This window comes from Callionymus lyra, chromosome 12 (assembly GCF_982586985.1).
Source record: "Callionymus lyra chromosome 12, fCalLyr1.hap1.1, whole genome shotgun sequence".
Classification (NCBI taxonomy): Eukaryota; Metazoa; Chordata; class Actinopteri; order Syngnathiformes; family Callionymidae; genus Callionymus; species Callionymus lyra.
In genome coordinates this window covers 1,574,748-1,597,551 of record NC_141829.1, presented here as the reverse complement: position 1 = coordinate 1,597,551, position 22,804 = coordinate 1,574,748, and the positions used below count along the sequence as shown (strand labels likewise).

The 22,804-nt window shown below is 39.8% G+C and overlaps 4 protein-coding genes across 5 annotated transcripts in view; 3 read left to right on the top strand and 1 right to left on the bottom strand.

Annotated features, from left to right (window-relative positions):
- LOC148067977 (ephrin type-A receptor 6-like) overlaps positions 1 to 5,835 on the top strand; it is a 156,546-nt gene extending 150,711 nt beyond the window's left edge. The window contains exons 12-17 of the mRNA XM_087803628.1: positions 100 to 161; positions 780 to 989; positions 1,122 to 1,271; positions 2,015 to 2,208; positions 3,174 to 3,323; positions 3,583 to 5,835. Of these exons, the coding sequence (XP_087659754.1) occupies positions 100 to 161; positions 780 to 989; positions 1,122 to 1,271; positions 2,015 to 2,208; positions 3,174 to 3,323; positions 3,583 to 3,697 (881 nt within the window). The 3' untranslated portion in view covers positions 3,698 to 5,835. The remainder of the gene's footprint in view (positions 1 to 99; positions 162 to 779; positions 990 to 1,121; positions 1,272 to 2,014; positions 2,209 to 3,173; positions 3,324 to 3,582) is intronic.
- Positions 5,836 to 6,467: 632 nt separating this feature from the next.
- On the top strand, positions 6,468 to 8,867 carry LOC148067976 (ADP-ribosylation factor-like protein 6). Its single transcript, XM_087803632.1, has 9 exons — positions 6,468 to 6,593; positions 6,944 to 6,994; positions 7,075 to 7,136; positions 7,379 to 7,447; positions 7,521 to 7,615; positions 7,697 to 7,826; positions 8,239 to 8,294; positions 8,368 to 8,380; positions 8,706 to 8,867. The coding sequence occupies exons 1-9, from the start codon at positions 6,471 to 6,473 to the stop codon at positions 8,731 to 8,733; spliced, it is 627 nt and encodes a 208-aa protein (XP_087659758.1). The 5' UTR covers positions 6,468 to 6,470; the 3' UTR covers positions 8,734 to 8,867.
- Positions 8,868 to 9,258: 391 nt separating this feature from the next.
- Positions 9,259 to 13,462, bottom strand: LOC148067975 (F-box only protein 47-like). 2 transcript variants are annotated; one of them, XM_087803629.1, is made up of 10 exons: positions 13,298 to 13,462; positions 12,886 to 13,057; positions 12,661 to 12,822; positions 12,371 to 12,447; positions 11,059 to 11,133; positions 10,652 to 10,934; positions 10,428 to 10,577; positions 10,045 to 10,187; positions 9,678 to 9,837; positions 9,259 to 9,544 (listed from the first exon to the last, which is right to left on the bottom strand). In XM_087803629.1, exons 2-10 carry the CDS (start codon positions 13,037 to 13,039, stop codon positions 9,444 to 9,446), a joined length of 1,305 nt encoding a protein of 434 aa, XP_087659755.1. In that variant the 5' UTR covers positions 13,040 to 13,057; positions 13,298 to 13,462; the 3' UTR covers positions 9,259 to 9,443. The 2 variants fall into 2 exon arrangements, with proteins under 2 accessions (XP_087659755.1, XP_087659756.1); XM_087803630.1 differs by having other exon boundaries at positions 12,886 to 13,041.
- A 3,053-nt stretch (positions 13,463 to 16,515) lies between these two features.
- LOC148067974 (claudin-14-like) lies at positions 16,516 to 17,964 on the top strand. The gene is made up of 2 exons (XM_087804257.1): positions 16,516 to 16,757; positions 17,461 to 17,964. The coding sequence occupies exons 1-2, from the start codon at positions 16,524 to 16,526 to the stop codon at positions 17,962 to 17,964; spliced, it is 738 nt and encodes a 245-aa protein (XP_087660383.1). The 5' UTR covers positions 16,516 to 16,523.
- The last annotated feature ends 4,840 nt before the right edge of the window (positions 17,965 to 22,804 follow it).

The following is a 22,804-nucleotide window of genomic DNA, read 5'->3' as shown; positions in this document are numbered from 1 at the left end:
CAATCACATGCAGTTATTCAAAGTGTCAACACTTGCATGACTTGATCTTCATAAACTCCTCGACTGAGATCAAGACAAGGTGTGTTTGTGTTTCCTCAGGTCGGCCGGTGATGATCGTGGTGGAGTTCATGGAAAATGGATCACTGGACTCGTTCCTGAGGGTGAGTGTCCTCCTCCATAGCTTCAGGAGAGACGGAGACATCGATCGTCTTTGAACGTTGACTTTTGATTTAGTGCTGCCTGGACTTGATTTTGCACTTCTGTGACCTTGACATCTGTAGTATCTAGGGGTGTATAAGTGAGTTTGTGTCATCAGTGAGCAGAGAAGCAGATGAAGCACGAATGCTCCTCCCAGGTGCAACACTAATAGACTCAGGGACTCATTCATTCCTCGGGCTATTAAATTGTACAATTCTGAGTTCGGGGGCAGGAGTGAAAGTATCTGGATGTTCTATGTTAGTCTTTGTATTCTTTGTTGTTTTTCTTTGACCTTTGTTCTTTATCTTTATCTTTAGACTTAGATTGTGTCATCTTGTTCTTCCTCTTTATGTTCTTCTTATTATTTTATTTTTTATGTATTATTTTTTATTGTTTATGAAAAATTGCTGGCTATTGGTAAAAAACAATTTCCCGAAGGAGACCTGAGGGATCAATAAAGTTTTACCTTACCTTACCTTACCTTAAATTGATATTTATATTCCTTGTTTGTCTGAGGTTGATCATTGTTATAATCCAGATGTGTGTCAAGTCACCATTGGTTCAGATAATAATGTCTTCAGCAACACGACGGGCACTTCACGGGGATCCAGCTCGTCGGGATGCTGCGCGGCATCGCCTCGGGCATGAAGTATCTGTCGGACATGGGCTACGTTCACCGAGACCTGGCGGCTCGAAACATCCTGGTCAACAGCAACCTGGTGTGTAAAGTGTCCGACTTCGGTCTCTCTCGAGTCCTGGAGGACGACCCCGAGGCGGCCTACACCACCACGGTACGCCTGATCCCAAAACTACCTTCGTGTAAATATGTTGACAGAAATGTATCCAGTTTCATTTCCTTCATTCGTGGATAATGAGGCGCTGATACTGACTATGAATGTCACTCATCGCAATGTCTTGCTCAGGGAGGCAAGATTCCTATTCGCTGGACTTCACCAGAAGCCATCTCCTACAGGAAGTTCTCTTCAGCCAGCGACGCCTGGAGCTACGGCATCGTCATGTGGGAGGTGATGTCGTACGGAGAACGGCCTTACTGGGAGATGTCCAACCAGGACGTGAGTTATATCGACGATTGCTGCAACAATTATTTCTCATAGGAATTGACTGTAGTTGAAAAGTCATTTCCGGCTCCAGCGCTCGTCTGAGACGTGTTGAGAAAAAGCTGCTGTCGCTGCTGAGATGCTTTGAAAAAAACCATGAGTGAGAGGAAAAGACCGGAGAAGGTCAGAGGTTCAGCGGACTTTGATCCCATAGATGGGACTTTCAAGCTGCGGAGTCAGTGGGCTGCTGATCCCTGGACTTTGGTCGGGGATTGGACAGGCTGTTGAGGAATCGGATCTGTCGTCTCTATGCAGTATTTGAAAGCTGGCGATAATCCCTGCAGCCCCTCACACACTGAGCGCAGGGTTGGGGGAGGATTTGAGATGTTTGGGGAATTGCTTAGAAGTGTGTTCTAAAGTGAGAGGCCGAGCTGCATTCAACCAGCTGACAGCGTCTAATCCTGGTCGGCCATTTATCCGGGCTTTGGTCTGGAGGTGAAAAGGGCAGAGAAGCCCAACCTTGAGAGAGGAAGTCAGTGATAATGATTGTTTACTGTTCTTTGACGCAGCATCTCGAGGATAAACACACAACTGTTGTCGTTCGAGAGAAGCTCGTTCAGTTTGTTTATCTTGAGAATTGTTTCGTGATAGAAAAACATATGAATTTGACAAGTACATCAGACGTGTAAAGTATCTACTGACGTGCATCATCGGAGGCGACAGTCAGGACTGAAGACGACATGTTGATCTGCTCTCAGGTGATCCTGTCCATCGAGGAGGGCTACAGGCTCCCGGCCCCCATGGGCTGCCCTGTCGCTCTACACCAGCTGATGCTGCACTGTTGGCAGAAGGAGAGAAATCATCGACCTAAATTCACAGACGTCGTCACCTTCTTGGACAAACTCATCAGGAATCCCAGCAGCCTCCTGCCACTGGTGGAGGACCTTCAGAGGTAGAAGCCACTTTCTGCTCTTTTCAAAATGTATAAATGAACAAGATTACGCGTCTCAGATGCTGCTGAGGTTCATGCAAATATAGTTTCAAAATACAAAATATATCACGTGAAAATGCAGCTTTCAGGAACGGTTTGGAATAATCCAGATGCAGCTTCTTGTGATCTCGCCGTTTTCACATTTCATAAACATCAAACTTAAACAGAAGATTGTTCGCTAAAATATGTATTTAAATTCAACGTCTACTGTATGTTGTCAAAAGTCATCCACAGCTGTGATTGGTTAGCTGGGCGGCAAAGCAATACAGGGGCTGTTCCTGAGATGGTGGCTGAGAGGGATGACACTTCATATGCAAGTTTCCAAGTTCATTAAAGTTGTTAATTTAAATAAGTGATACATTTAACTTCATGGATTTTGTTTCATGGGGGGTTTTCAGAAGGTAACCCTGCAATAAACGAGGGACCAATACAAGAACCAAATCCAATATATGGCAATTTATTACATCATCATCATCAACTTGTTAAAGGATCTATTTGTAGTTTGTACGACATGATGTTTAGCAGTTTGATCACATCAAAGTCTCCGGGCTGGTTCTTAAAAACAATGTAGTGAAGATCATTATTCAATTAATATCTAGACCAGGGGTCTCGAACAAACTGGCCGGGGGTCACTGCATTGTTGTTTTAATGAACATCTTTGATGATTTTTTTCTTTAGTTTGTTGTTTAATGTTTTTGTGGATTTTTATTGATCTTTATTCCTGAACCATCTGACGCAGAACAAAAATAGTAATAATTGTTCTGCCTGCAAAAACCAGGACGATAAACGTTGGACGCAGGATGTCAAGTAAAAAATAAACAAATGATAATCTTAGAAAGACAGGTTTTCTTAATATATAGTTTAGAGTTCCTTCAGGTTTGTGTTTAATTTGTGGCAACTTGAGATTCTGACCTTTGTTTCCTCAGTTCACCAGAGTCCCCGGGAGAAGAGATGGACTTCCCCATGTTCATCTCCATCGGTGACTGGCTGGACTCCATCAAGATGACGCAGTACAAGAGCAACTTCATGGCAGCAGGATACAACACTCTGGATTCTGTGGCCAGGATGAGCCTCGAGTGAGTGACGAGAACACAAAGATCCTCACACGGCACCTCTTGAAGACACATCAGACCAAAGAAAATACAGATTTAATGAACAGATTTAAGCTTCATTAACTGTTGAGTCGTGATGATACATATCTTCAGTGAAGTGTTTAGTTGATGGTTTTGGTCAAAATATTTCTGCTCTGATCACATATCAATAAGTGTTTAACACAATATAAACGTGTGTGTGTGTGTGTGTGTGTGTGCGTTTGTATTTTCACTCTCGGCCTAGAGATGTGAGGAGTATTGGGGTGGATCTGATTGGCCACCAGCGACGAATCATCAGCAGCGTTCAGACTCTTCGCCTTCACCTGCTGCACCAACACGACAAGGGTTTCCATGTATGAGGACGTTAACCACGACCTGGGAGGGGGATCTGGACGGGACGGACCGGACCGAAGTCTAGACGGGACGACGGCAGTCCACGACCTCGTGCCTGAGATGTTACCCTCATTCAGCCTTCTGAGAGACTCTTCTTCCGGAGCTCTCTCCAGACTCTTTTTCTACGACCATCTCAGCGCGACACTGGTTCAGGCGCACACGTAGGTGAATGTAATGCCTTCCAAACGTTAAGATTTCATCTGAACACGTCATGCTTTGCTGCTATTGGTTGTGCAATCAACACTTTTATTATTTATTATCTTTGTTTCTTTAGTACATGCAGTAAAAACTTGAAGACAATTGATCAGATCTCTTGGATGTCAAAGTGTTAAGTCAAATATTGATAAATAATATTATATTCAAGTATCTATATATGTGCAGTCTTATATGTAAAAGCACGAGTCAATCTAGATATTCATTTTAATATCTTTAGATGATCATTTACCTTTAATCCAAATTAGCAAAAACACTTTATTCAGTCGCCTTTTGAAGGATTTGACAGACGAGTGGAAGACGGACCAGAACGTCATCTCAGGGTCAAGTCAGAAAAATCTGCCACAATAAGATTGTAAAGAAATGAGAAACATGAAGAAAATGAGCTTCAAAGGAGTCAGAATGTAAAAGACTCACAGTCTCTTATCATATGAATGTTTCAAAACTATTAATAATATTTTCATTGATGTCAAATTGTGTTGCGAAGCTCCTGGACCGACTCTAAGTTTGTTTCAGTGAAGTTAGTAAAGATGAGCGTCAAGGGTTGAATCTTCGTTAAGACAGACGCAGTTATTTGGTTTTATTAAATCATTTCTGAGAAGATATGTTGAAGTTCCAGGCGGCAGTTCGTTTACAGCACCATTGAAATGATGTCATTCAATATGAGGGAAGGAAACTGTCCAAAAGGTTTTTACCCTAATAAATTAATTTGTGCACAAAAGAAAGGAATGCAAATAGTAATAACAATCAAGTGATCAAAGTATTGATCAAGGTTAGATTTCGGTTTTCAGATGATGAATATAAATCAACATATTTCATATTTTCTAAATAACTGTCAATAAATTCGTCACTCAATAGTATTTGTCGCCTATAATTGGTCCAGTCGTTATGTTGGACTCATGGAATCTAGTCAGAGAGTCTTGTGTGAACCTGTCAGTCATCAGTCTGTGGCGTATATTTTCATTTGCTTTTGTCATTTAAAATAAGACTAAATGTTTGTTGTTACACAAACTCAAATTGTGTTGAATTAATTTTCATTGTTGCAGCAGAAACATGTAGTAATGGTTTGACACCACAATTCAATCTAAAGACAAGTTAGTTCATCGTTTCTTCCCAGTGTGTTATTAACATTATTATTATGAAGTTATTACTAATAACAGCCAATGTAGAGAACTTTCCAAGCATTATTAATCCTCCGATTAAAAGAGTTCAGAGAATGCTGGGTGTGTCGATAGAGCTGAACATTCTCTCAGATCGAACCGAGAAAGAGTGCAGAAGATAAACAGTATCATATTGACATCCTTATCACGTGAGATGTGACTTGTGGCAGCATGTGTAAGAGTTACTATAGGAGGAGCACAATGAAACCATCGTTTGTAGACCCAGTGGTTCATAGATGATCAATATAATCGTTAGTTCGACAGCAGCAGATAGCTAGAAAATGTTGGCAAATATGTGAAAAAGTAGACGTGTTTAAAGGAACGAGCGGAACAGAAACATGTGTAAAGTAAGTAAAGCTCAACAGCAGCATCTTAACACGTTACGCCTTACAGTTCATTGACCTCAGAGACGTTGCTGCTGATTTAAAGGACCTAGCATTCGTCGTGGAGCATGATCGGACCTCGCAGTTGGACGTCCGATGGTTGCACGCAGACCCTCGCACGTGTACTCATGACTGCACTCATCACACCGACAGTATAGCCAGAGTATCAGATGCTGTGTGTTTAGCATGTTCTACTGCTGAGCAATGTTAGAACGTTCTTTTGTACAAAGTACAAGTAAACTTAATAACTCTTGTATTTTATTTTTCTATGATTTCCAAAGAAATGTTGTAGATCTTGTAAGAGGCAGTGACGGCGGATGTTTATTTGCAAATAAAGCTAAACGGTTCTGACTGTTCAGTGTTTCTGTTATTGGTTTTGATGTGAATGTAGGACATGGACATATATATTTACAGCCAATAGATGGCGCTATTGACACACGATTAAAAATTGTGCTGATGCTCGTAGAACTGTACATTTGGATTAAATACTCTTATATCATTTAAAACTTGAATTCATTTGAGCCTTTGTTTTTGTTTTGTTTCGTTAATTCAATTTTATCTTTAAACATCTTCAGTTTTTATTACCAGATTTCTGATTATTTTCTATGTTTTAAATCAAAGAAATGTTAAATAAAAAAACATCTTCATCATTTTTAACACAAATCACATATTTTTGAAATTAAAAAAAGCTCAGAGTTTATTTTTATAAACATTCAAAATAAAATGTTTATAAGTAATTTAGTTGAAGGATCATTAGAACTGAATAAAAATGAGTGTGTTCACAATATGAGGAGTGGGTCCATGACATGGTCAGATGGGACACGGAGATTATTTTGATGTAATGGGATTAAAGGCGACACGCCGGGACACGAGCATGTGAGCCGGCAGAACTGGGCTCTGCTCCTCATGACCATGCAAGTATACCTCAAGACCTTCTCACTTCAAGTGCATGGATAGTTGTGTGAACATCTCACCTGGAAATAATGGGTCTCCTGGACAAACTGTCCGGGTGGCTCGGACTGAAGAAGAAGGAGGTCAGCGTTCTGTGCTTGGGACTCGACAACTGTGGCAAAACCACCATCATCAACCAGTTGAAACCTGCTAATGTGAGTAGAAGCAAAAAGATTGTGAGTTTGTTGAAAGTGTTGATTGTGTTGTGATGGGACAAAATGAATCACATTTTATTTGAACATATATTTCAGATTACAGTTGGACCTTTTTATCTTATGGTTAAAACCATAAATAATTGATTGACGTCTTAAAAACAAATCTTTTAGCAACTGTTTAAACGCAAATAATTTTCTACAAAAACAGCCAATCACAAGTTTTATAACCATTATCTAATATTTCAGGTAAAGGTTAAAACTCACTCATGAAGAACTATTGGTACTTGAGGCAATATTTAGAATTTGAACAGACTTGTCTCCGTCATATTAACCACAAATGTTATTTTCAGCATTCGAACCATTTAGGCCCTTTATCAGACGACTGGAAACATGCTAGTCAGGTAAAGTCTACTCTCTATATCAGCTGCTCTTCGACATACGTGTGCCGTGACTGGCTTCTGTTTGTGCGACTGCTCTGCAGACTCAAGCCCAAGAAACAGTTCCAACCATTGGATTCAACATTGAAAAGTTCAAGAGTTCAAGGTTCAAATATTTTTAGAATCACACAGAAGCATGTTGGATTCATTTTGATGAAGACCTTTGGGTCGTTATGGGATGGAAAAGATGATTGGCGGTACGGACTGAGTAAGGATGACAAAGACGAATGACGAGCTAAATAGAAAACAAGAGGTTTTAATGAATCCAAAATACTTCAGATGAGAACAAATCAACAATGAAGAGATGATGGTTCCTCACCGTTGTGTCTTCTTCTCTCCTGCATGCAGCCTCTCCTTCACGGTGTTCGACATGTCCGGGCAGAGCAGATACAGAAACCTATGGGAACACTACTACAAGTACACACACACACATGCAGACGTGGTCATTCTCCACCAACATGAAGCCATGATTGTCTCTCTTTGCTCTCAGGGAAAGTCATGCCATCATATTCGTCATCGACAGCAGTGACACCCTGAGGATGGTTGTTGCCAAAGAGGAGCTGGACACGTTACTCACCCATCCAGGTATCACGACTCTTCTTGAGAAACCGCTTGAGTAGTTCGAAAGAGAGATGAACGTTTGGTCCTCCACGTCTTATTGTCCAGATATTTGCAGTAAGAAAATCCCAGTTTTGTTCTTTGCCAACAAGATGGACCTGCGTGATGCGGTGTCGTCGGTAAAAGTCTCACAGTTGTTGACTCTGGAGAACATCAAAGACAAACCCTGGCACATCTGGTAACTTCACTCTCCACGACCTTAGCTTGAAGTTAACTTGTGTGCGAGGAAACTTGTGAATATATGATACATTGTTTGATCAATTATTAAAGTATCTAAACGGGTTCACTCAATAAAGACATATATCTTATACATACATGATGTGAAATTCACTTCAAACAATAAAAGGTCATCAGGGACCACGTTTTAAAAGCTACTGCTTGACTGCCTCTAAAATAATAAGTGTTTGGTTGAACGGTTACAAGTATGAGGAAGCAGAGCAATAGTTGATGCTTTGATAATCAGCTGTTTTTCCACCTAGATTACTTATTAGACAGATGGACGGCAGATCAGGAGCTAAAAAGATTTAAGGAAGTCATGAGAAAGTGAAGAGATTAGCTCGTGACACCTGTTGTTTTTGTTCTTCTCTCAGTGCCAGTAATGCCATTTCAGGGGAGGGTCTGCAGGAGGGCTTGGACTGGCTTCAAGGTACAATAGAAACACAACAAGACATGAACGAGCTGTAAATAATTACATTTTGTTCTTCCTAAAAAAACAATAGAACAAGTTGCACAGTGAGTATTTACTGGTGTGTGTGTGTGTGTGTTGGTGTGTGTGTGTGTGTTTGTTGGTGTGTGTGTGTGTGTGTGTTGGTGTGCATCCAAGTGATCAACATTTCTTAGATTGTGTTGTGTCGTCTGACAATATCTTAAATGTTCTTATTCACCTGAACCTTTTACCTTTAACTTGAACTTATTGTATTTCTAAAAACAATAATACACTAACATTTGAGCCTGATCAAGAACAACATTTAATATATTACCATTTTAAAAATCTAAACGAGAGGAACGTATATATTTCAGTGCGAGGTTTGTGTAAAACTTTTTTTTTTCCAACCAGATCGTGTCAACAGACACTGAACGACTGAGACGCCTGCGAACAAACAGCAGTTCCATCGTTTCTACATCCTGTCTTTGCATGACTTTATAAATCACACACATGATGCTTTTTATACATGTTTTCTCGATGTGTCCTGGAAAATAAAATACTTCTTTAATACCATGATTCGCCCTTTTTCTTCCAAATATCACATGTAATGTTATCTTTAAATACCTGAATAGAATTGCTTTGAGTTTAAGTTAATGTTACATAAAATAAAATATAATTATATTATCATGCTTAAATGCACTCTACATGTCTATACTAACAATTCTTGCGGCTTAAAAATGAATATAAACATTAAAACATTAACATTGTATTGACATGAAAAGTCATTGTATTTTGTTGGAAAACAAGATTGTTAATAAAACACAATAACACGTAACAAATGGAAAAACATTTTAATTTGAACTATAGAAAATATGAAAACTCAAATGATACAAAGGATTTAAAAAGTGAAATAAGACGTCTTATAAATATTAAATAAATACTTCTGACTATATCAGATGTTCCATAAATATTAAATACAGAATACAAAAGTTGTATAGAAAGGTATTTAAATTAGAAGTTGGTAAAACAGTGGCCACAAACAACAAATGCAGCTTTGATCACAAACCAAAAATACAAAGAGCTGCAAACACTTAATTTAACTTTCAAAAGACTCTACTCTAAGTCTACTCACAGTTTCGAGGCTCAGTTCTACTTGACCAACATGAAAAGGAACCTGGAGTGGAAGTGAGCGATGGAGTCGAGGAGGATCTGCAGAGACTGAAGAGTCTCTTCGTTTCCATGATCGCTTCCTAAAAAGACACAAATCACTTGCAGACTTTAGACTTAAGATCATATTTTCAACGCATTAAAACCAAGAATTGTAAAGATATTCGTGCATCAGTTCTCTTCTTCCTTTGAAGTGGATTCACTTCTTCAACATACCCGTGATCGCGAACTCGTACAACTCCCTTGAGACTTCTGAGAACATGTGCTCCAGATGCTCGATGAAGCTGAACCGTTCTGAAACTGGGGTGATGACCCCGCAGATCTGATGGACCAACTTTGCAGCCCAGTTCATGTGATAGCCTTCTTTCTCACACACCTAGAAGACGTACTTTAGTCTAGTTGATGAAGTATTTTAAACCTAAATCAACACTGAGAACAGGATGTATATTTACTTTCTACCATAGAAAGTATAATAACATTGCACGTAAAAAGAAGTTGTTTTGGGTTTTTATAAACAAGCATGAAGATGGACAAGAACAATGAAACATGTTCTGTTGTTGAAATAAGAAGAAGAAAAACTCGCCAGAATGATGAAGACGAGAAGTTTGGACGTCTCCACGAGTCGTCCACTCAGTAGTTTGCTGACCAGGATGGTGTAACAAACGTTTCTTCCACAAAGAATCAGTAGACGAGCAACATTCTCATCCTCCCATCGATGAGGTATGTCTGGAGGTTTGAACAAAACAACAGTTGATTGTGTTTCTTCGTCACTTTGTCCTCAAGTGAACAAGGTGTTATCGTGTTTGAGCTGAGAGGTGTAAAGTATAGTCGTCCTGGTTACACAGGAATCAGAAGTAAATCTTTCAAGACTGTAATGTTTTAGTACAAATGTGAGCCTCACTAGTTAATAAGCATCTGACCATCACATCACTAGTTTCTATTGTTCATTGAATACGTCAATCATACCGATGAGCTCCTCCACTATTGCCAGCACAGAGCTTGTAGTGCAGCCTTTGACCCCTGGATTGTTAAACAGCTCCAAGATGGCTCTGGCCAAGTCCCACAAGGAGCTGTTGGAGAGAGGAGTTTCAACTGGACTTTGCCAACCAATAGCACCTGCATGGAGAAGCAGAAGTTTGTCTTGGGTGAAGCTCGTCTTCATTTCTAGATCTTGTTCATATCAACTTTACCGTCAGGGGTCACTGGTCCAAAGAGGATGAACAGCAGATGAGCCTGAACCACCAAAGGCCAGGGACTCAAGAGCTGCGTGAGCCAGAACTGATATTCTGTTCCACCCGACCACTGATCCAGGAAAACCTGGCGACAGAAGTTTCGGACCTGGACCTCCATGCACCCTCGAGCCCCCGACTTTCCACTGACTATTGACTCAATTCTTGGAAACAAACTTGTAAGTTTGCAGAGGAAGGTGAAGACTTTTTGAACTTCCTCCTCACCCCAGCCAGTGATGAGCGTCTGAGATATGAAAAAGAAAAAGACACTGATTTGGTTGAAACAATCAAGGTCTTTTATAGAAATACATATTTATAGCAGTTGATTTATTCATTAGATATTCATGAGACCAGGTAGAATCCATCACCTGTAGAAGAACACCAAGGCAAGCACAACCAATGCAGTTTGGAACATCACACTGAGCCAACATGAGGCACGGAGCCTAGAAATAACAAAAAGAAAATAACATTAATAGAAGTAACAGCAGGAAAGCACTAGACCTCATAACTCAAACATCTTCTATGATTCAACAGATACAGTGAGAGCATCACTTTCTAATCACTCGATGTTCATTTAGCATCATTTGTAAACACATTACATGAAGTTTCTTGTATATTGATTGAATTGTTTTGTTAAGTCAAGCCTGTTCAAATAAAGAGCTGTAACAGTTCAAAACATTCCTGGATCCAGCCTCACTTTTTTATCACAGACACATTAACGATCAATACTGATCAAAAATGAACACACACACTTGTTTGCATGATATTAAATGACTCATAATGTATAAATATATTTATCATTCACAAACTGATGATGTTTATTAATTAAGACAACGTGACTGTTTTAAGTGGAATATTTTAACGCTATTTCACACCATTCAGATAAAAGATGTAAAGGAATCTAGGCTCGTTTTTATAATATAACACACAAAATGATTTGGGTCTGAAGCTTCAATTCTACGAGAGTCACAGACGTTCTTGTGAAACAACATCACGTTTTATGAAACTGAAGCTGCAGGTTCAAATGTAATGTGATGTGATCATGTGATCACGTGATCACGTGTATACTCGACACAATCACACTAATATACCATCACATGATTCGTAATATTGTAACATAACACCTTTATTCTATAACTGTAATAAGAATACATGCGTGTATTGTGCAGGTGAGCCACAAATTGTTTAGAGATGATCAGACAATCATCAAAACTTAACACTTTAAGTTAATGATTTGTACTTTTATTCTCATTAAACTCCATTTGAAGATGTTTCTATCGAGCCACTGATCGTCTCTGTAACTAAAGTATTTGTGTTATTAACTGTGTATGTAAAATATAAACAATTACACCGATTTAAAGTATATGATCCATGTCATAAAATGTTTAAAAGAACGAATATAAACTGTTAATCCAGTTTAAACTCATCATTTCCTCACCATTTTTAATTGCACATTGGAAAATCATCGACTCTGGTAATATGATTGACATATGTAAATGAGGGCGTGGAAAGGGATGAAACAATCTGTGTTGATTCTTTATTGATTTGGATGAACAAAGGAAAAGTTCTTGGATTCGTGTCACGCACACATTCATACGTAGTGTTTATGTTTGTGCACCAGTTTGAGTGAACGCCCGTCTTTAGTAGGAAATCCACACTATAAAGCAAAAGTCAACTCACCAATGACAACTTTCCAAATATATATTGTAGCCTCTTCTTTGTTGGAAGCAACATTGTGCATCTTTTGAACAACACACCTGAAACACAAACATACACTCAATGTAAGTAAGTAAGTAGTTTATATGTGTAGAGCGCCTTTCCAGACCAGGGTCACAAAGCGCTTGAACAATCAAAACAATACTCAATAAAAGATATAGTTAAAAAGACAACAGAGAGACAAACAGTCTCAGAGAATCAAAGTCTGCAAGTTACAGTTTTTACTATTATTTATTATATTAACGTGTGTTTACCCAGTTCTTTGCAGTGTTTTAAGGTCTGTCTTTGTTCCGAGCAGCAGGTCTGATGGAAGTTCCTCAGAACCTCTCTGTTCCTCCAGGAGAAGGTGTTGATGTAGTTGATGATGGAACTGGTGACTCTCTTGGACACGGTGGAGAGAACACTGACCTCCAGCACTGGTGGAGGAACATTCAACAGGTTCAACCTCTGAAGACAGAGAGAGTTGTGGGTGAATCTACCTGACAGGTAGTCCAGGATCATGTGGAAGATCTCTGTGGGGAGCGAGTTGAAGAAGCAGCCGCAGTCCTTCCAGTGGCTCCTGGTCATGATGGTCATGATGGTCCTGCTGTCACTGGACCGAGGACCAGGTGTCTTCTTCAGCCGCTCAGACATGCCTACAGGTCACTTCCACTGTCACCAGGTGTGTTGTGTGTGGAATTGCAAACATAAATTGTCTTTAATCCACTTTATTAAACATCAAATCGACATAGCTAAAGCTAGCGGCTAGCTTACATGCTATCCGTTAGCTTCAGCTAGTTAGCGTCAAGTTTGTCGATAACTTCAGGGAAGTTACTCCTTTATTACCGAGTATTATCGTGTAATACATGCCACGCACGCAACTGTGTGTGTTTGAACAAAGTTGTGACTCACCTGCGCTAAAGTTGTGTGTCGCTCGAGTGACGTGTTTCAATGATCGTCCGGTGGCGCCAAGTTGTACAAAATGGAAGTTGATGAATGTCGTGAAGAAACTAAATACTCAGGTTCATTCAAACTATTACACGAGTAACTCCTGTATAAATAATGCGAATTGATCTTTAAATAAATAAACCTTTGTAAAGTGTTGGGGAGGAAACCAGAGTTCTTAGTTGGTTTTACTGGATTAGATTCTAAAGTTGTTATTATATATTTTTTTATATAATACATTGAAAACACATATGTAGTCAGAAATAAGAATTAAATAAACATTTGACTTTGTTTCTTTCTTTCTTAATTTAATCATCTTACATGTATTTTAATTTCCAAATGGTATGATTTAGCAAGAATAAAATATATAATATATGTAATAAACGTGTTCTTAATGACTGTAATGATTCTTAATGACTGTATTGATCACAACAAAGACCTCCGTCAGTGACGCTCCTGCAGGATCTATCTTGGGCTGATAATCACAGGATTATTCAGGTAAAGTCTATTAACGTCAGAGTCTCACTGACACATCTACCTGAGCCAGGACTCACCTGCAGCTCGTACACTCATATTCAGCTGAAAAACACGAGGTCACGCCAGGTCACGCCAGGTGGATGTTGAAGGAGACGATCATCTGATCATCTGATCATCTGAAGATCAATCGACTCACAGTACGTACTTGAAACTCTTTTCTACAGTATTGTCTCTTTTACCATGAAACTGATGATTTAAAAACACATACAAACAGCTACACAACATTTGTACTGCTACGTCTTCTATGTATATGTTGAGGAAATAGACAGAATTATTCACATAATTATATATTTTAATTCAAATAGTTGTTAATGTTTAAGATATTTGTGAATGAAGATGATAAGATAAATATCATGATGTATTAGACACGAAGGTCGTTTGATTGTGTGTAAGTGAGTGAGTGATTTCTAGTGTGTGAGCAGATCCTTTCATTCACTGACCCGAGACAACACACCCTGTGTGCGTCTCTGGCTGACACTGTTGTGTTTGTGTGGAGCGACTGTGGAGCGACAATGGAGCGACTGTGGAGCGACAATGGAGCGACAATGGAGCGACAATGGAGCGACAATGGAGCGACAATGGAGCGATAACGCTGATGAAGGTGTTGCTCACGGATGGTGTTGTGTTTCTTCGCACAGATGCTCGTCTGACTCCTGCTGAACGATTCCTGAAGCCTCCTGGTGAGTTCAACGTTACACTGGAACGGAAGTCCAATGTTCTGTCGATCATTAATGTTCTGTCGATCATTAATGTTCTGTCGATCATTAATGATCCGCGTGTTCTTAGAAGCTGCAGGAACAACAATGACTCTGAGCTGGTTCTTGATTTGTTGTTTTAAAAAAAGAAAAGTCGCTTAAGAGGAAGCATAGAATGTAGTTTTATATTAAACACGTTGAGCTTCACTGTAAAGTTTTGTAAGGCTCTTTTGAATAAAATACATTTTATTATTACTTATAAAACATTGTTGAAAGAAATGTGTGACATTTTCTTCCACTTTAAAATGGAAAAAATGCCAAAAATAAACTGAATTTAAAAGAAAATGTGACATTTTATGATAAAAACAAAAACATACTTTCACTGGTTCATGGTTTTGAATAATGATTAATGTGATTTAATAGAATTCATTTTTAAAATGTTTTCTTTTTGCTTGTATTGAAAAGTTACATTTATGTGTAGATTTGTGTTGTATTTGTTACCATTTGTTGTGCAGTGCTGTGTGATTTAAGGGTTTTATTTTAACAGCTCAAAAGTTCAATAAAGAAAATAATATTAATTAATTTCATCATCATTTGCAGCCACAGGAGAAAAGAGTTGATTCTAAAAAATGTATTAATGTTGATTCTATCAGTGTAACTGTAGCTTCAAATAAATCATGATATTAGTTTCTTGTTTCAGCTTTTAACTAAAAATTATATATTTTTTGTCCCTTTCAATCAAATGTCAAAGTTTATCAAACATAATAACAATGTTATATATACTTATTTCTTCTCAAATATTCTCTTCATCTTCTCTCAGGTTGAGCGGCTTCTGTAAATGTTTAATTCTTCCTGAGGGCGTCTCCAGAGTCTCAAGAGTCTCAAGAGTCTCCAGAGTCTCCAGAGTCTCAAGAGTCTCAAGAGTCTCCAGAGTCTCAAGAGTCTCCAGAGTCTCAAGAGTCTCAAGAGTCTCCAGAGTCTCCAGAGTCTCAAGAGTCTCAAGAGTCTCCAGAGTCTCCAGAGTCTCCAGAGTCTCCAGAGTCTCCAGAGTCTCCAGAGTCTCAAGAGTCTCAAGAGTCTCCAGAGTCTCAAGAGTCTCAAGAGTCTCCAGAGTCTCAAGAGTCTCCAGAGTCTCCAGAGTCTCAAGAGTCTCAAGAGTCTCCAGAGTCTCCAGAGTCTCCAGAGTCTCCAGAGTCTCAAGAGTCTCCAGAGTCTCAAGAGTCTCCAGAGTCTCAAGAGTCTCAAGAGTCTCCAGAGTCTCCAGAGTCTCAAGAGTCTCAAGAGTCTCCAGAGTCTCCAGAGTCTCAAGAGTCTCCAGAGTCTCAAGAGTCTCCAGAGTCTCAAGAGTCTCCAGAGTCTCAAGAGTCTCAAGAGTCTCCAGAGTCTCCAGAGTCTCAAGAGTCTCCAGAGTCTCAAGAGTCTCCAGAGTCTCAAGAGTCTCCAGAGTCTCAAGAGTCTCAAGAGTCTCAAGAGTCTCAAGAGTCTCAAGAGTCTCCAGAGTCTCCAGAGTCTCAAGAGTCTCAAGAGTCTCAAGAGATCCACGAATCCTGGTCTGAGACGACAACGGTCGCGGCTGAACACTCCTCAGTCACGGACGCACACTCTCCGGGGGGCACGACAACAACGTGTGTTTCTTCAGACGCACACTCTCCGGAGATCACGACAACAACGTGTGTTTCTTCAGACGCACACTCTCCGGAGATCACAACAACAACGTGTGTTTCTTCAGACGCACACTCTCCGGAGATCACAACAACAACGTGTGTTTCTTCAGACGCACACTCTCCGGAGATCACGACAACAACGTGTGTTTCTTCAGACGCACACTCTCCGGAGATCACGACAACCAGGTGTGTGTCTTCTCTTCACACCCCATGACTCTCGACTTGACTTCGGCTCCGATGGGACGACGTGGATGAAGGTCCAGATCTTCATCGGTGTGAGGAACACGTGGTGCCGTCATGTCCGGCACCGGCGTCCAGATGCTGGGCTTCTACCTGGGCCTGCTGGGGTTCGCGGGCGCCGTGGCGGCGACGCTGCTGCCTCACTGGCGCCGCTCGGCGTACGTCGGCGCCAACATCATCACCAGCACAGGGTACATGAAGGGCCTGTGGATGGAGTGTGTGTGGCACAGCACCGGGATCTACCAGTGTGAGGTGTACAGATCTCTGCTGGCTCTGCCTCAGGACCTGCAGGTACGACCTCTGACCTCGGAGACCAGACCCTAGCATCACAGTGTTGAGGAATTTAACACTTAATGTTGATATTTTTGGTTGAAATATTTCAAGTTTACCTCTTGTGGGTCAAAGGTCAACGACCTCCACCACTGCATAGGAATTTCTGAAAGGTCGTTGACCTTTGACCCAGAGACAAGTCAAGCATTGTATTTTCTTTAATAATTTTATATTTTCTATTTTCTAAATGAATGATTTTTTTTTTACTGATAAGATTGGACATTCTTATTCCAACAACATAAAAAACACATTTTCTTAATGAAATTATTTAATTCATAGTTAAATTCAATATAAAATGCTCACCAGAGAAGACTGAGCTTCTGTTTGGTCATGTGATCGTCTGCGCGTCCCATGATTGGCTGGAAGTTCGTTGCTCTGTTGACTCTTTTATATTGAATTTAAAAGACTATTATTAAAAATATTGAATTTAGAAAATGTATTTTTGAACATTTTTGAATTTAAATATTATATTCTATATGTTAAAAACCTGTTAAAAATATATAATTAGGAATTTTTCCAAAACGAACCATAAAATAGATAATATACCATAAATATATAAATGATTGAATCAAATCCTTCCATAAAAACATTCCACCAGTTTGAACCTGTAACTGTGAGATCAATAATAAATCAATATATGGATGATGTAGTGATGTGTCTGCAGGCTGCCCGGGCCCTCATGGTGCTCTCCTGCGTCACCTCCGTCCTCGCCGTCAAGTTCTCGCTGCTGGGCATGAAGTGCACACGCCTGGTGCGCGGCTCCTTCATGAAGTCTCCTCTGGTACTCAGCGCTGGCGTTTGTTTCCTGTGCGCCGCGCTGCTGTGCCTGGTCACCGTGTGCTGGACCACCAACGACGTCATCAGGGACTTCTACGAGCCGTACCTGCCCGGCGGCCTCAGGTACGAGCTCGGCGCGTCCGTCTACCTGGGCTACGGCTCGGCCTGCCTCAGCCTGTCGGCGGGGATGCTGCTGTGCTGGGCCGGCTGTGGCGAGCGCTCGGAGAGGAACGAGCCCAGACGGAACCGTGGACCCGCCTCGACTCGCCTGAACAACACGCGTCCTCCGGCGGCGCCGCTCTACAGGCCGGCGCCGGCCCTGAAGGGGAACCTCGAGCCTTCTCTGAGCTCCGTGTCCAGTCAGGGCTACAGGCTGAACAACTACGTATGACATCATCACACGTATGACGTCATCACACGTATGACATCATCACACGTATGACATCATCACACGTATGACATCATCACACGTATGACATCATCACACGTATGACATCATCACACGTATGACATCATCACACGTATGACATCATCACACATATGACATCATCGCACGTATGACATCATTACACGTATGACATCATCACACGTATGACATCATCACACGTATGACATCATCACACGTATGACGTCATCACACGTATGACGTCATCACACGTATGACATCATCACACGTATGACATCATCACACGTATGACATCATCACACGTATGACATCATCACACGTATGACATCATCACACGTATGACGTCATCACACGTATGACATCATCGCACGTATGACATCATTACACGTATGACATCATCGCACTTATGACATCATTACACATATGACATCATCACACGTATGACGTCATCACACGTATGACGTCATCACACGTATGACATCATTACACGTATGACATCATTACACGTATGACATCGTCGAACGTATGACATCATCACACGTATGACATCAATACACGTATGACATCGTCACACGTATGACATCATCACACGTATGACATCGTCAAACGTATGACATCATCACACGTATGACATCATCACACGTATGACATCATCACACGTATGACATCGTCGAACGTATGACATCATCACACGTATGACATCAATACACGTATGACATCATTACACGTATGACATCGTCGAACGTATGACATCATCACACGTATGACATCAATACACGTATGACATCGTCACACGTATGACATCATCACACGTATGACATCGTCAAACGTATGACATCATCACACGTATGACATCATCACACGTATGACATCATCACACGTATGACATCGTCAAACATATGACGTCATCACACGTATGACATCATTACACGTATGACATCATCACACGTATGACATAATTACACATATGACATAATTACATGTATGACATCATTACACGTATGACATCATTACACGTATGACGTCATCACACGTATGACATCATCACACGTATGACGTCATCACACGTATGACGTCATCACACATATGACATCATCACACGTATGACATCATTACACGTATGACATCATCACACGTATGACATCATCACACGTATGACATCATCACATGTATGACATCATCACACGTATGACATCATCACACGTATGACATCATCACACGTATGACATCATCACACTATTGACATCGTCAAACGTATTACATCATCACACGTATGACATCATCACACGTATGACATCGTCAAACGTATGACATCATCACACGTATGACATCATCACACGTATGACATCGTCACACGTATGACATCATCACACGTATGACATCGTCAAACGTATGACATCATCACACGTATGACATCATCACACGTATGACATCATCACACGTTTGACATCATCACACGTTTGACATCGTCAAACGTATGACATCATCACACGTATGACATCATCACACTATTGACATCGTCAAACGTATTACATCATCACACGTATGACATCATCACACGTATGACATCGTCAAACGTATGACATCATCACACGTATGACATCATCACACGTATGACATCATCACACGTATGACATCATCACACGTATGACATCGTCAAACGTATGACATCATCACACGTATGACATCATCACACGTATGACATCATCACACGTATGACATCATCACATGTATGACATCATCACACGTATGACGTCATCACACGTATGACATCGTCACATGTATGACATCATCACACGTATGACATCGTCAAACGTATGACATCATCACACGTATGACATCATCATACGTATGACATCGTCAAACGTATGACGTCATCACACGTATGACATAATTACACGTATGACATAATTACACGTATGACATAATTACACGTATGACATCGTCACACGTATGACATCGTCAAACGTATGACATCATCACACGTATGACATCATCACACGTATGACATCGTCAAACATATGACGTCATCACACGTATGACATAATTACACATATGACATAATTACATGTATGACATCATTACACGTATGACATCATTACACGTATGACGTCATCACACGTATGACATCATCACACGTATGACTTCATCACACGTATGACGTCATCACACATATGACATCATCACACGTATGACATCATTACACGTATGACATCATTACACGTATGACGTCATCACACATATGACGTCATCACACATATGACATCATCACACGTATGACATAATTACACGTATGACATAATTACATGTATGACATTATTACACGTATGACGTCATCACACGTATGACATCATCACACGTATGACGTCATCACACGTATGACATCATCACACGTATGACATCATCACACGTATGACATCGTCAAACATATGACGTCATCACACGTATGACATAATTACACATATGACATAATTACATGTATGACATCATTACACGTATGACATCATTACACGTATGACGTCATCACACGTATGACATCATCACAGGTATGACATCATTACACGTATGACATCATTACACGTATGACGTCATCACACGTATGACGTCATCGCACATATGACATCATTACACGTATGACGTCATCACACGTATGACGTCATCACACATATGACATCATCACACGTATGACATAATTACACGTATGACATAATTACATGTATGACATTATTACACATATGACGTCATCACACGTATGACATCATCACACGTATGACGTCATCACACGTATGACATCATCACACGTATGACATCATCACACGTATGACATCATCACACGTATGACATTATTACACGTATGACGTCATCACACGTATGACATCATCACACGTATGACGTCATCACACGTATGACATCATCACACGTATGACATCATCACACGTATGACATCATCACACGTATGACGTCATCACACGTATGACATCATCACACGTATGACATCATCACACGTATGACGTCATCACACGTATGACATCATCACACGTATGACATCATCACACGTATGACGTCATCACACGTATGACATCATCACACGTATGACATCATTCATAGTCAAATACAATCATCAGAAATCAATATATCCTGATATAAACATTATGATGAGAACACACGAGACCATCATAAGTTGTTGATTAAATACATTATTATTACTCAAGAATCTCTAAGTTTGATTTACTCATGAATGACATCATCTTCCTCCATATATTGTCTGTTCGAGAAAAGATGTTCCAGTGATTTGAAGAATGTATTTATTTTGAAGAATGTATTTGTTTTGAAGAATGTATTTGTTTTGAAGAATGTATTTGTTTTGAAGAATGTATTTGTTTTGAAGACATGTCCGTCGAAGGTTCAACATAAATTAACATTATTATTATATTATTATTATTCTTTTCGTTCTGGGTGGAGACGAGCTTGTCATGCGCTTGATCGACCAGTAGATGGAGGCAAACTACAGGTTAAATAAAAGTATTTGTCCAACAATTAAAATATCATCGATGTCGCGTCATTACTGCATCATTACTGTATCATTACTGCATCATTACTGTATCATTACTGCTCAAAAGATATAAAAGTATTGTTTTGTGGATTCAACGTCATTTCATGATTTGAGTCTAAATAGTTATTATTTTACATGTATTTAATGTTGTTTCCAATGTTTAAATCAAGGATAGTTTTAATACAAACCAAACAAATAACGTTAATAGTTTGTTTTATGATGTAGTTTTTCTGAGAAGTATTAACACTGCGTTAGAAGTTAAACACTGCGATCAGAGAGTAACTTAATAGAAGTTTAAAAATATTCTGTTGTTTTTATTCCCTGATGCTTCGTCTGCTGCTGTCACTGGTTTATTTCAATTAAAACTCTGTTATTTTTAAACATTTATTGAATTCAGTGAATATTCCAAGTATGACTTCTTTTGTGTTTCTTTTGTGTTTCTTTTGTGTTATTCCTGTGAGTCTGTTCCTCCTGAGACGCTTCATATTTATTGTTGTTGGCTCCAATTAAAAGTGACGTCTGTGCAGGTCTGTCACACAGAGTCACCTTTTGTTCTCCAGCAGCCGAACAATCATTTATTTATTTAATGAACGTTGAAGCTTCTTCTGGAAGTCAAGATAATTCTTCTTCTGGATCTGGATTCGATGGTTTCAGCACCGCGGACAGCGACGACTTCTTAATTCAAGTGTGACACTAAAATACTTTGTTTTACTGTATATTTATATGTTTTTAAATAACCATCACTTCCAGTCAAACACGTTTGTTGGTTTGCATCACTCACTTATAAACTCAACATTCTTGTTTACACTCAAATGAAACATTTGTTTTGTTCATTTATTCATCATTTACACGTGTTTATTTTCTTATAAGATAAATCAACTGACACTAGTTTCTTTCATCTTAAAGTAAGATAATATATGGACCTTCATGTAATTACACATTTATATTGGCTGTAAAACTGTGCGGAGGAAATAATCAGGAGCGTTTCCATGGCGACCGCTCCAAGTTAAATAACCTGCCAGAATATTGAAGCTGGAACTGATTGATGACCTGAGTCTGCAGAGCAGAGAAATGTTCCTGAGAATGAATGTCACAGAAGAAGAAGAACCACACCCTGACCACGCCCACATACCACCTGAGCACCTTATCTTATCTCATCTTATCTTATCTCATCTTATCTTATCTCATCTCATCTCATCTCATCTTATGTCATCTTATGTCATCTTATGTCATCTTATGTCATCTTATGTCATCTTATGTCATCTTATATCA